Source organism: Nycticebus coucang, chromosome 19 (genome assembly GCF_027406575.1).
Source record: "Nycticebus coucang isolate mNycCou1 chromosome 19, mNycCou1.pri, whole genome shotgun sequence".
NCBI classification, from domain to species: Eukaryota; Metazoa; Chordata; class Mammalia; order Primates; family Lorisidae; genus Nycticebus; species Nycticebus coucang.
In genome coordinates this window covers 7,207,284-7,221,196 of record NC_069798.1, presented here as the reverse complement: position 1 = coordinate 7,221,196, position 13,913 = coordinate 7,207,284, and the positions used below count along the sequence as shown (strand labels likewise).

Genomic DNA, 13,913 nt, shown 5'->3' with positions numbered 1-13,913 from the left:
GTCTGAGGCTCTCTGAATTCTTTCCTGCCTTCAGTCTGTCAGCAATCACGTCTTAATTTTGCCTGCACGCCTCTTTTTATCATCCTGTCACACGCTTCACATCAAATAGCTAGGCTTCTCCAGTTATATTTAATGTAAGAATGCACGGGCTGTGGCTCCATCTAACTTTTCCTCTGACTAAGAAGGTCATGCTCTAGTGCAGGCACTTTACAACATGTATTTTGGCCATTCAGTGGCATTTTCTCATTTCCTGGAATTTTGGATAAGAGACTCATCAAGTTATTCCAAACAGGAAAGGTGCTGCTTTCCAATACTTCAACAGAATCGTGAGTTAACTAGGCTTGCAATGGCTGGCTTGGGTACTGAACTACCATTTATAAAATCTTAACCATAAAAAAAAGTGCATTTAAAATTCTAAATAACTGGCTCACCATCTTCTGGAATAAGCCCGTTCTTATGTTAGGAGCTTCCTTCACTCACACGGGTTTTATTTCTCTGCTGTTGCCTGGCAACAGAGAAGTGGTAGAAGTCAAAGGTCACGAAACAGACCAGAGTCGTTATGGAAAGCAGGCTCTTATCAGCATTTTCCATCTAACTTCATAATCTTTGAAATAAAATCGTTTTCATTGTATTAAATGTCTTTTTTTTTTAATCAAATGCCAACTTTTTAGAGATTTTTTTTCTGGGAATGTGAATCAGCGCCACACGGAGAACGACAAGTATGGGCTTTGCTTTGAAATTTTGAAATGAACTTTTCTATCGCACCAGCATACTTTGAAGGCTAAAGTGAAAAATCATCATTCTGAAGTCATGTTCTGTGCGAAAAGTAGTTGTGAGCACATTCGAAAGCATTCCAAGAAGTATCCGAGACAAATATTGGCTCCAAATAGTGTCACTTTGAACCACTGGCTAGTATGAAATTAAATTTCATTTTCAAATACATCAGCCTGCTTCATAGAAAATTATTCTTTAGAGAAAGATATGCAAAATGTTCTACAGGCTTGCTCGTCTTGGTTTCTAAATGGGAACAAATAGGATCAAAATTTATGCATTATCTCTGGAGTTTACTCTTTCAGCTGCTGTTGCACCAAATGCTAAAGCTCCTAAGGTTTTGTTGCTCATGGGTAGTTAATCACACTTTAGCATGACACACTTTATGGTTCTTACAGTGCAGATAACACATTAGGCTTTCCTGGCATTTCATTTCTTGGTGATGGGGTGGCTCTACGAGTCCTAGCCCAAACTTTTACAAATTACTTCTATAAAGGTAAAGCAGCCTGAGTTAGAATCCTATTCCATGTTGGTTTGAAGGGGATCCAGAATGATTTTTGAAGAAGGATTTTTGTCCCTGCTGATTGGTCCTCCTTCATTTCATCTCCAAGTAAAGCCATGCAGGGAAGTGCCCTTACATTTCATCTAACAAAAATATGTCCACTCTTCCTCCATACCCAGATACTTTGGCAACACTGCACTCCAAGTTTGGGTCAGTGATTGTAAAGCAAGACCCTGTGTTGGATCACTCTTATCCAAAGCCAGTTGGGAGAAATGTGTTCATGAACATAATGCCTCTTCCTCTCAAAATTTCCTGCATTTTACTTCTGGATAGACCTGTGCACTTGGAATCATTGGCCCTTTCTGAACTGCTCGTTCTCAATGTGGTTTCTGTACCATTTAAATGAGTTTATGTGGATGATGTCATCATCGACAGGCCTCCGAGTCTCCCCATGATGTCATCACCGATAGTCACCCAAGTCTCCCCATGATGTCATCATCAGTAGTCCTCCGAGTCTCCCCATGATGTCATCACCGATAGTCACCCAAGTCTCCCCACTCTCCGTCTGTAAAAGGATGCTGTTTAAGTTATGGCCCATTCTGTTACCCTTTAATGCCCTCCACAAAAGAAAACCCTCCTAGGTTTTAGTATTAGAGAAATTAATGCTTACAGATATTTTACATTCATGCTTTCCTCTTTACTTTTACTTTGAGGAACCCAAGAACCAAATTTGCAAACTGTCTCTATCAGTTGTAAGATACATTAAAGAATGCATTTATCAGACTCATTTTGTCTCGTCTTTATTTTTTTCTTCCCATAGTTATTCCAAAAGTTGCCCATAAAGTCACCATGCATAGTGAAAATGGGAAATCGTGGCTAAAGTTACCTTTATTTACAAAATATTCATTATAAATTTTTAGAAAGAGGTAGGCAACACACAGAGACTATTTTATAAATATTTCGTGAAATGAAGGATGATACCCCATGGCGTCTCCCCATTTCCCACTGCTGTGAGAATCCTGATATGCAAAGAGATGGTGGAAATTAAGAGTAACAGGAGTAGGTGGGGGTCAGGAGGGCACAGAAGAGGGAAAGAAAAGAAATCTCACTGTTTGGCTACTAGGAAGAATATAAGATTCTGTGGGTCTAGGGTCACTTCCAAGGAAAGTGGAGAAAATGTAATTAAGAAACTTCTTGCATGAAACCCAAAGTGGCATTTAAAATTCTGACACCTCCAATTTATAGAACATAATGTCCTCTCCACAATACATATTTATGAAGTTTTGTTCATATTGCTGCAATACTATTGCATCCCCATTTGGGGCACACACACCTGCAATCAAAAAATTATCCCAAACCTGTTACTATAATTTCTATCCGCACAAGTCAGAGAAAAGCTTCATTGAAATAAACAGAATTCCTTAGAAATGTAGAAAAATTGCTTTGGCTAAGTAAAATAGTGATATTGCCAATCAAAAGCAATCATGTATCTCCAATAAATGGGGCTCAAATGATTAACCTACTAACTATAGTCAAGACATATAACTATAAATACGGACTCTCGGAAGCCACAATGGCAAGAGATGAGGCACAGATTCTCCTAGGTAGCTGAAATTCGCCCGTCTGATGCAAATCATCAGTGGGGAAGAGGCTTTGGATTAGAATTTTGAGAAGCCTGTGCACGCACATTGTTTCCCTGGTTTGGTTCAAGGACTCCCAGGCTCCTCGGTACTTCACGTTACGGCGGCAGACACCTGTTTCCCCATGTTCCTCTTCTAAATCAATAGTCATCACGACACTCACTCATCCCATAAAGAAAGCAAACCTCTATGGAATTGTTATTAGAAATATCATCATTCCGATTCACATTTTGCTTACAAACAAACAAGGAAAAATCAGTTATTTAAGTTTTTAACAAATGAAGATTTGTTTAGAGAACTCAGGTGAAGAATGACCTAAGTTCAACGAGCAGTGGTGAGTACAATACACAGCTAATTCAGGTCCTTTGAAAAACATGACCTAATATATATGTTTTAATGACACTGATAGTATTTTCATATTAAAATTATCCTTGTTAACAGCGCGCCCTTCCAGGCTAACACAAAGTGAAAAATCCCTCTTAATACCCATTCTCTAACGATGTGATTTCCTCTAATTCTTTCATTAAAGATGTGCCAGGGACACAAACTTCATAACAGAATCAGTTTTTTAAAAATGTAATCTACCAAAATCTCGACATCTTGAATGTATTTCATCTGTAGTTACAGACACACACAAATATGCGTGTGGGTAGGTGTGCATATATTTCTTCCCCCTAATCTGACTCCCCTGTCATCTCAGAATCAATATATCCAGAACTTAGAATTTTTCTATTTTTTATCCTAAACAATGTGTTTTATTCTTAACACCTGAGTGCCCTCTCAGAGTCTGAAATTTTGATACATATTGGGCAGAGACCACCTCAGGATCAGCTCCCAGTAAAAGTCCAGGGCCCTGAGTTTCCACGACCTTCCCAACCTTCCCACAGGTTTGTTGCTGGAGAATTAAGCACCTCCTGTGTCACCACGCTGGCTGGGAGGGGACCTGGGAAGCTCATGTACAGTGTCCCCAAGGCTTTGCCCCATGAACCTTTCCCCATCACTTCTTTCATTTTTCTCTAATAAATCTGGGCTGTGATTAGTACTGTATACCGAGTGTTATAAGTTGTCCAAGAAAGTCCCGGAATCTAGGACCCCCTGCAACCCAGCTCTTACAGACAGTTCTAACTTGTGAGGCCCCCCAACACTGCTATACCATTGCTTCTCCAAGCATCGCTACTGCGAACCAGTGACGCCCACTGCCAGGAGCCAGTGCCTTTCCACACGTCAGTCACATCATCATTTGTGTGGTAATGGTAACCAGTATTTTAGGAATACTAAAATATAGTACTGTAAGTTACAGCTCCTGGGAACCAGGGGTGGGCATGGGGGCATGTTCTCAGTCAAGAGAACTGGTTTCTGTTCTTAGTTCCCTATTTGTTCCGCCATTTGATGTTTAACCCTCAGAAATTCACAACCTTTTTAGTTTTATATCCTTATGTATAGAGGGTGCTAAAAAATGTATACTCATTAAAAAAAAACTAAAAATGTAATACTCTATATATACTGATTACCTTTATTATCTTGTATATTGTATCTTGTATCTCTTATAGTTGCATAAGTCGAATGTGACTTGAGTATTACAATTTTTTTTTTTGGAGACAGAGCCTTAAGCTGTCACCCTGGGTAAGTGCTGTGGTGTCACAGCTCACAGCAACCTCCAACTCCTGGGCTGAAGCGACTCTCTTGCCTCATTTCAGCCCAGGAGTTGGAGGTTGCTGTGAACCTTGATGCCACAGCACTTACCCAGGGTGACAGAATGAGACTCTATCTCTTAAAAGAAGAAATCCAGGGATGGCACCTGAGGCTCAAAGGAGTAGAGCACCGGCCCCATATACTGGAGGTGGTGGGTTCAAACCCGGCCCTAGTCAAAAACTGCAAAAAAAAAAAAAAAAAAAAAAAAGAAAGAAAGAAAGAAAAAAAAATTCCAGGTATGGATTTTGATTTTTGGTAAATCCTCACCAATTTGCTACTAAAGGTACATTCCATGGAAATTGATTAGTAAAGCCAAACAGCTCTGTTAAAGGAGGTCCATGTTCTCTATAACGTCCACTAGAGAAGTAATTCTTTTAAAGTTCTGAAATAATTTCTGGACTTATTAAAAATATGAGAAATATTTCAATATTAGACATTTAGATGGAAATATAATAAGCTACAAAAATAGGAGTAATACTAAAATATCATACTGTAAGTTACTTCTCCCAGATATTAGTATTGTCTTTGACAGTTACTGTCAGAAAACAAAACAAAACAAACAAACAACCCACACAACGAAAAGATACCACAACTCAGTCACCAGCAGAAGGAAAGGGGATGGGTTCCTGTTCAGGCACTGACCCAGGTCCCTCAGGGTGAGGCAGTGACACAGATAGGAAAGGGTCTCTTGTGAAACATTAAGAACCCCTTTTGTTAAATACATATCAAGATCGGAAGGTCTCAAGAACAGAAGAGCCTGAAACGCCTCTCCGCGCTGGCTACTGCTTCTCCGTACAAACCTTGCTATTACCAGCTGCTGTTGAAATGTATTTCCCGAGGATCAAGAAAAGACAGACAAATCCTCTGAGGGATCCCAACACAAGACTCTTCAGCCCAAGATAAGTCCCTTACGGGCAGCCCTATCCTCGGAGGTTTAAGTAACATCCATGTTTCAGTGAAGTTGGGTTTCCAGTTGTTTTTACAATTACATATGAATAAACTTAAATTATATTTCACTATTCTACTGAGTAATTCTTGGCAGACAGGGAAAGGAATTACAACTTGTGAATCGCAAAGTCTGAGCATAAGTACACGGGCAATCTTGTCTTTGGAGAACATTCAAACTTTTCCTTTAACCACTTCCTAAATTGAAGCTGCCATCTCGACTAAAAGCTGTTTCCAAACGCTTCAACCATGTGTCCTCAGAGCAAAGATTGTCTGACGAATCTGTCAGCCTGGTGTGTGCTAAGAAAGACAAAGGGAAAGGTGAGATGACACTGTCGCTAGACATCTGCTTTCATTTCCAGATTTTTCTACTAAGAACTTACCTTTCAAATCAGAGAAAGAGCAGAGAACAATCAGCATAGCAAGACATTCTAGGAGGCCTCATTCACAAAGGAATGATTTCCCTATTTCCCTGGCTGAATTTACATAACCGATTTGCTTAAATATTTACCAAGCCCCGAGTTGTAATCACTGACAGTGGTGACTTCTCACAAGTATACATTAATGTTAGCAAGGCAAACAGTTACCTCCCAGTCCTAAGAGGGCCTTGGAGCACAGGTAGAGGCAGATGAGGGAGGGCATGCTGCAGTGCAGCAATCTCAGAGTGACTGTGGCATCCGCTCTCCGCTTCTGCTGCTCCAGGAATATTCTCAGTGGAACACAGAGAGATCCAGGGCGGTAAAAGCAATGGCTTTGCTATCACACGCAGACTCACTCCTTGCATTCAGCACTCAACACCCAGGAATGAAAGGAACAACTGCACAGCCTCTCGTGCTGTCCTTCAGATTGCTCTTCTGACCTTTACCCTGGTTGCCAGGGTGGCTCCTCTGCATGACAGTGCAGCACTCTGCAGAGTACTGTGGAAGTGGAGCTGGCGGCAGAGAAATAGGACACCTGAGGGGTTACGGGCCACCTAAGACTACTGGCTTCCAGCACCGTCAGGCAATCTTTTGCTCAGTGTAATCATATTCTCATGTTAACACACACTTCAAACATCCACAGACAGGGCTATTGAGATAACAGAACAATTATACTGATTTTCCCCTTATTTTGCCAAGGATGTCATTGAATCTCTTCCCTTCTACTTTCTTTCCTCATATTTCCTCCAAGGGAGTCTGAGCTCATTTAACGTGCTTTATTCCTAAGTTACATCAATACTAGTAGGACTACACTTGACCACACCAATAAGCAGAGCTAACACGGCAAATTCCCACAAAGCCAGTCCACGGATAGGAGCCTGCAGAAGGGGCAGGGCCCAGCAGGAAGCAAGAAGTAAGGTTTGCTGGTTGTCTGTTAGGATGTATTTTACAGGACTGTATGTAAATATTGATTTAATCCTGAATCAACCCTGTGATGTATGATCATCCCTCTCTTTATGGATACAGAAATGATTTCAAAATTATCAAGTAACTAGTCCCACATCCCCTAAAATTACCAATGAGAAAATCACAAACAACCCAACAGAAAAATGATCAAGAGAGTTTAGTAGACATTTGATGGCAGTGAAAGCACAAATTGCTCATAAACACCAAGGAGAGGTGGCCAGCATCCTTAGTGGTCAGAGAAATGTAAATTAAAACCCCAGGGAGGGGTCATGTCATGGAGCGTAAATTAGAGCCCCCATTTTATACCCATTCAATTAGCAAAAATGAAATAGCCTAAAAATTCCATGTATGAGAAGAACTGTGGGTACCATATTCCAACGAGAGTATAGCAGGCAGCCACTGTGGACACCAGCTTGGTACCATTTCTTAAAACTGAACGTTCATATGTCCTCTGACCGGCGATTCTATTTCTGCCCAAGGGAAACTCTTGCGCACGTGCAAAAGAGTTCCAGTTATGTTCAACCACACCCAAATAACTCTCTCCGCAACAGAAAAACTCCCAAACTCCCAGTGCCCATCAACAATAGAGTGTATAAATAAACTACAGTGTAATTTACATACTGATATGTTAAATAACAGAACAAAACAAATGCACTACAGCTTATCACAACTGTAGAGGAAACTTCACAGTAAAACACTGGTCTCCAAGAATTATACACCACAGAATGTCCTTTCTTAAAGGGACAAAACAGTTATAATTTAAAATTTCCTTTTCAGAATCTTTACGAACGTGATAAGACTGCATAAAAAGGAAAATAAATGAATAACAAACATGGAAATTGGATGGGTCTGTGGGAGGTGGAGACAGAGGATGAGACAGGGGAACAGTTAGATAAAGGTTGCTGTCAAAATCCCAGCTTTTGTTTTGGCAGGTGTTTGCACTGGCACTTGTTACATTATTCAAAATGTCTGATGAAATTAATAAAGAAAGAAAAAAATACCTGTGAGAGTGTACCATTACCCAAAGATTATTAGTTATCCAATTTTGTACATCTCTGAGGTTCTAAGACCATCCAAAGAAGTAAAAAAGATGGTAACAACAAATGAACTTCAATCCAGCCCAGGTCATACAGAGATGCTTCAAAGACTCAGATTCAGATCTGTCAGACTCCAGAGCCCAGGCTGCTGCTCTTCCTTTCTCAACTAGAGACCCCAAACAGTACTGGTTATTGCCACTCTCCCGCCCCCGCTGATGGCTGACCTTGTCCACGAGTCATGGCTGGAGCAGATAAAGGACAATGCCCTCAAGGGACATGTTTCACTGGCTCAGCCTCCAGCACCTTAGAGTACAAGGATTAGAGACTACAATAAAGGTGATGTTCGTGACTAACACTTCTGGTTGCTCCCAAGCCAGAGCTTTACCAGTGTTCTTTTAATATGACTCTCACTACAATCTACGAGGCATGAATAACTATTATTCCCAATTAAAGATGAGGTGTTGAATGAAACAAGCCTAAGAGATTTTCCCAGTGTCATACGACTATGATAAAAGATGGAAACCTTCAGTCTAGCTCGCTCCTGCTCCACTGCCCACGTTCTTAATGTCTAAGATACATATACACATGTGTGTAGACACACACACCCATCATGAAAAAATACACAAATATGGATATATACATATATATTCGTATATAGATAGATACCCTAAAATATATAAATTCAACCACACAGGCATGTGCAGACACATGATTATATCTGGTACACACATGTGCTTAGAAACACATATGAATGGATGCACATTCCTACCCACAGACACACACTGATGCACACATATGCAGACACTCGCACACATAGCTAAAGCACGAAGGTACAGACACATACTAATACACTGGTATGTACATATGCATACACATATATAAATAATGTCATTATATATAAGTGTCAACACACAATCATATACATATTTGTACAGACACACTCATGCATACACACATACAGATACACAGTACACACTCATACAGATATACAAGGTCTGATAATTAAGTTTGTGAACCCATCCTAGAAAAAGCGCTACATACCTCCCTGCTGAATATTACAATGGTCATCTTCGAAGTACTCCCTTGGGAAGCTATGCACCAATGCCAGCACCTAGTCCATGCTTCAAAGCAATTTTGGAACTCTTTTTCTGGAATGGCCATCAGAGCTGTCATTGTACAGCCACACACCCAACAACAAGAATGAACACCACTCAGCAAGACTCTGCCAAATGTCCAAGACACTGATATACCAAGGTTATGAAACTTACTTAGTTGTTTGTATGGTGCTGCCAACATAGGGGCAAGTTCACTAACTTAATGGTGGGACCTTGTACGATGACAGCTCCTATGGTTTTCCTATGCATACAAATGCACATATATGTATAGACACAGTCAAGCACATGCATGAATAGACAAACATACATGCAAAGCTGCCTTGCTGTTTTCCAGCACAGCTTAACAGATCCATTAACTGTTGTTAAAACTGCCTGCTTTGCAAGAGGGACTTTGCCTAACAAATGCAATCAGTGTAACCTGGTTTCTTGTACCCTCGATGAATCCCCAACAATAAAAACAACAACAACAAAAAAACTGCCTGCTTTGTCTTCCTCCAGTACATATTGCAGAGTCATCCATGTGAGAAGTACAAGGACAAGGGACTTAAAATAAATGCAAGTCCCTTGCAGCACCTGGTCCTATGACGTTCATCTGCGTACAACCATCATTTCTATTTGCAGCGTATACCTCTTAGCTTGGCCTGTCCCTGCATATCAGCGGCCACATGAGCCTCTTGTATTTGCACTTCTCTGGCGCATAAATAGATCTGTGAGTGGCCATACAAAGTGAATTTGGAGGAAGCTTAATAGTTAATATTTGAAATCAGACCTTTCTAACCTCGGAAAAAGCCATCTGTGGATTATGCCATAACACAAAGACTCTGTGTTATAGCATAACCAAATAAAGAAAACTTTAGCTTTATTTATGATTTTTTAATTTCATTTTTTATTTTTTACTTTTGAGACAGAGTCTCGCTCTGTTGCCCCAGGCTAGAGCTCTATGACATTACAGCTCACGACAACCTCAAACTCCTGGGCTCAAGCAATCCTCTTATCTTTGCCTCCAGAGAAGCTGGAACTATAAGCACCTGCCATAACACCCAGGTCGTTTTTCTATTTTTAGTAGAGACGGGGTCTCATGATTGCTCAGGCTGGTCTCAAACTCCTGAGCTGAAGCAATGCACCCACCTCAGCCTCCCAGAATGCTAGGATTACTGGCATGAGCCACCATGCCTGGCCAGCTTTATCTATATTAATATAAAATGGAGGGAGTCTACAATAGTTAATGAATGGTAGCAATATTATTATAAAACAATGATAAGACTACTAGCATTACTTATAGAGAATCCATTTTTGCTAAATCTGACTTTCCATGTCTTATTTTTGAGTGTCTCTTATTTTGAGTCTAGGGGGTTTACCCTAGACTGACATTAGACACTGTTTACCCTTACAGTATCTAATATAAAATTTTCCAGTGAGTTTAAGCTCAGTTACAAGTAGTCTTGCAAATTGAATTTTAAATGCTAAGGATTCTATAGAGTAATGAAAGGGTAAATAGGTAAATTGTTTTCAGTATTTTCTTTTTTCCTTTTTTTTTTTTTTTATTAAATCATAGCTGTGTACCTTAATGCAGTCATGGGGTGCAATGTGCTGGTTTTATATACAATTTTAAATATTTTCATCAAACGGGTTAACATAGCCTTCCTGGCATTTTCTTAGTTATTGTGTTAAGACATTTATATTCTACATTTAGTAAGCATCACATGTACCCTTGTAAGGTGCACCGTAGGTGTGGTCCCACCAATCACCCTCCCTCCACACATCCTCTTTCATGTTTACATGGATAGAGCTGGAACATATTCTTAGCGAAGGATCTCAAGAACGGAAGAAAAAGTATCCAATGTACTCAGACCTGCTATGAAACCAATTTATAGCTTTCATATGAAAGCTATAACCCAATGATAGCCCAAGAATATGGGGAAAGGGAAAAGGGAGGGGTAGGGAGGGGGAAGGATGTTTTCAGCATTTCCTAATAAATACTGTAATAGATAAGTAAATACTGTAGTAAATAAATAAGAGCTGGAAATGGGACATAGAAATGCAAAACAGGGCGGCGCCTGTGGCTCAAGGAGTAGGGCGCCGGTCCCATATGCCAGAGGTGGCAGGTTCAAACCTAGCCCTGGCCAAAATAAAAAAAAAAAAAAAAGAAAAAACCAACCAAAAAAAAATTAAAAAAAAAAAAAAAAAGAAATGCAAAACAAACAAATCCAAATATCTCAAAAAAAGCAAATGTAATTACCACTTGGGGGAAAAGTGTACGCCAGCCTCCCCCATTCCATAATTTAATTCTGCCATGTTCCATCAAAGGAATATAGAAATTTAACTTTTTTAAGATTAGGAGGCTGTGGTTTCACCCATATCATTCATATAAATGCAGAAAAGGAAAAGAAAAAGAAAGATGTGGAAGGTTGAGTTTTACTTCAAACTAGAAAAAAATTGTTCGGTGGTGTCTCAGTAGAAAGCCCCCAGTGATTTCAAATGCACAGACCACCAGGGATGTTTTTCCTCTGACTCCCAAGGCAGTGGGGCTCCAGGATCACAGAGTTTTCCTGGTCTATCATACAGGAAATGCAGTGGAGAGGCTGTAATATGACGCCTGGTGGGAAAGCTCCCAGGCACAGACGAGGGAAGTCAGCAGAGCTACTACTGCAAAAGTTCTTCATCTTGCAAAAAGGAGAAAGCAGGTAAAGTGTCGGGATCCCTGGGAAAGAACCACAAACTTGGCAGCTGTCTGAAGGCTGGTTGGAGACCTGTGACTTAAATATGTATTTCTGCAGAGAACTGAACCACATCTGGAGCCTACAATTTCATTTCTCCCAACATTAAGCAGATGTTTACTTTTCAAATGCTAAACAGCATGTGTTTAAGGATATTCTAAAAGTAATGCTTCTAAATGTTACAAATGATACTTGGTATTTTTCTACGAGGGCAAAAATGATTTTAACACAGAGAATATCCAGTCCTAGGAAAGGACCAAAGAAATGGGCCACGCTAGCCCTCAATTTAGAAAGGAAGAAACTGGGTCCCAGATGGTTATGGGACTTATCGATTCTACACAAATAGTTTGTGACTGAGCTGGAAGGAGAACCTAAGTGGTAATTTGTGATATAAATATTTTAACCTCTCATAAAAATTTAAATGTCCCGTTGAATGACAGGGACTGTCATAAAAGAGTAAATGAAAAGTCAGATGTTGCAGAGGCTGCAAAGGGTGCCCAGAAGTCGCTGGCCACTCCCAGGAGTCACTGCAGACATTGTGGCAGGAGGCCAGAGCGACAGACACCACGGGATAACTGCAAGGACCTTGCCAGTGAGACTGCCCTTATGTGCTATGGGGAAAAGCTGGTGAATAGAGACAGGAGAACCTTCAAGAGATTCTGGAATTCCCGAGACGCAGATAGGGAGATGAGTCGGGGAAGTAATACTTTGTGACTGTTTTTAGTATAGTATCTTAATTCTTAGGTAGAGTGGTTGAGACCAATACGTTGGACAACTGTTATAGAACACAGTAAGTAACTGCTCCTACTGTGAGCCAGAGAGTGGGCAAAGTACTCCGCTTAGGTTAGCTGTTCTAACCTCACAAAATAGGCACTTGCCTACCCACCATGTAAAGAAGCTTGGAGAAGGTCAGTGACTCATAATTTCAATTCACGTCCACCTATCTGGAAAGCCCTTCCCCACCAGAGAGCCCACTGCCCAGTCATGACCCTCTTACCAGAACCATGGCCTAAACGAATCACTAAGTGTGGCACAATTCAAACACAACAGGCTTTGACTGTTTCCTTTCCGTTTGCAGAATGTCATCTGGGTTCAAATGGCCACAAGGGAAAAGGTTTATTTCCAGAAAATCATGCCAGAAGCAACCCCATATTTCCTCATTTCTAACATATATTTTTCTGCAAGTATTTCAACATGTCTGAAATCAGGATGTGAAACTGGTTCATGTATTTAAAGTGATGGTGTTTTCCCCTGAAAAGCTGTTATTAAATTGATGGTTTAATAGTACAGCTTCTCGGAATTGAGGAGCTATGTTATCTTCTTTCTCAGATGATAAATGCTTTAGAAACTTTCAGATTAAGAATTTTAAGGCATGTGGGGGTTTGTTGGTTTTTTTGGTTTTGTTTTGTTTTCGAGACAGAGTTTCACTCTGGCGCCCTGGATAGGGTGTTGCGGCATCATAGCTCACAGCAACCTCAAACTCTTGGTCTTGAGCGATCCTCTTGTCTCAGCCTCTCAAGCAGCTGGAACTACAGGTGCCTGTCACAACACCCAGCTAGTTTTTCTATTTTTAGTAGAGACGGAGTCTCCCTCTTGCTCAGGTTAGTCTCAAACTCTTGAGCTCAAGTGATCCACCCACTTTGGCCTCCCAGAGTGCTGGGATTATAGGCGTGAGCCACGGTGCCTGGCAGAGACAGAATGTTTTAACTTAAATATTTGGGCCATTTCATAGTTTTACAAAGTTACTTAAACTCTCTGAACCTCTTTTCCTCATCTCTAAAGTGAAATTAGTAGCACCCACAACACATAGCTGTTTAACGATCGTCACTTGTTAACAAAAATTATTTCAAAATTCGTTGTGGAATAAAATGAGGTATGAAGAAAAGAACAAATAAAAAGATAAAAGGACTGTGGCATGTAATAGATGTTCAATAAATCTTAGTGACCTTCTCCGAGTATTATTTTATGCTGCTTCTTACTTAAAGAGAAGAATTTTACCACTCTAATCAATAGCTACAAGAAAATAACTTACAACCATCAATGATGAGATGTTCCCAAAGTATCAAATTATCTTATCTGCTTCAAAGTGAAAATCTGTAGCAAATTCAA

At 40.3% G+C, this 13,913-nt stretch overlaps 1 protein-coding gene across 3 annotated transcripts in view; it reads right to left on the bottom strand.

Annotated features, from left to right (window-relative positions):
* EPB41L3 (erythrocyte membrane protein band 4.1 like 3) overlaps window positions 1–13,913 on the bottom strand; it is a 240,666-nt gene that overhangs the window by 177,687 nt on the left and 49,066 nt on the right. The window contains exon 1 of one of the 3 annotated variants that reach the window (XM_053571297.1): window positions 6,138–6,216. The exons of 1 other annotated variant lie outside the window; for it this stretch is intronic. In XM_053571297.1, coding sequence (XP_053427272.1) covers window positions 6,138–6,192 — 55 coding nt within the window. In that variant the 5' untranslated portion in view covers window positions 6,193–6,216. Of the gene's footprint in view, window positions 1–6,137; window positions 6,217–13,913 lie in introns of those variants that run through there. One more of the 3 variants, XM_053571287.1, reaches the window with a different exon arrangement.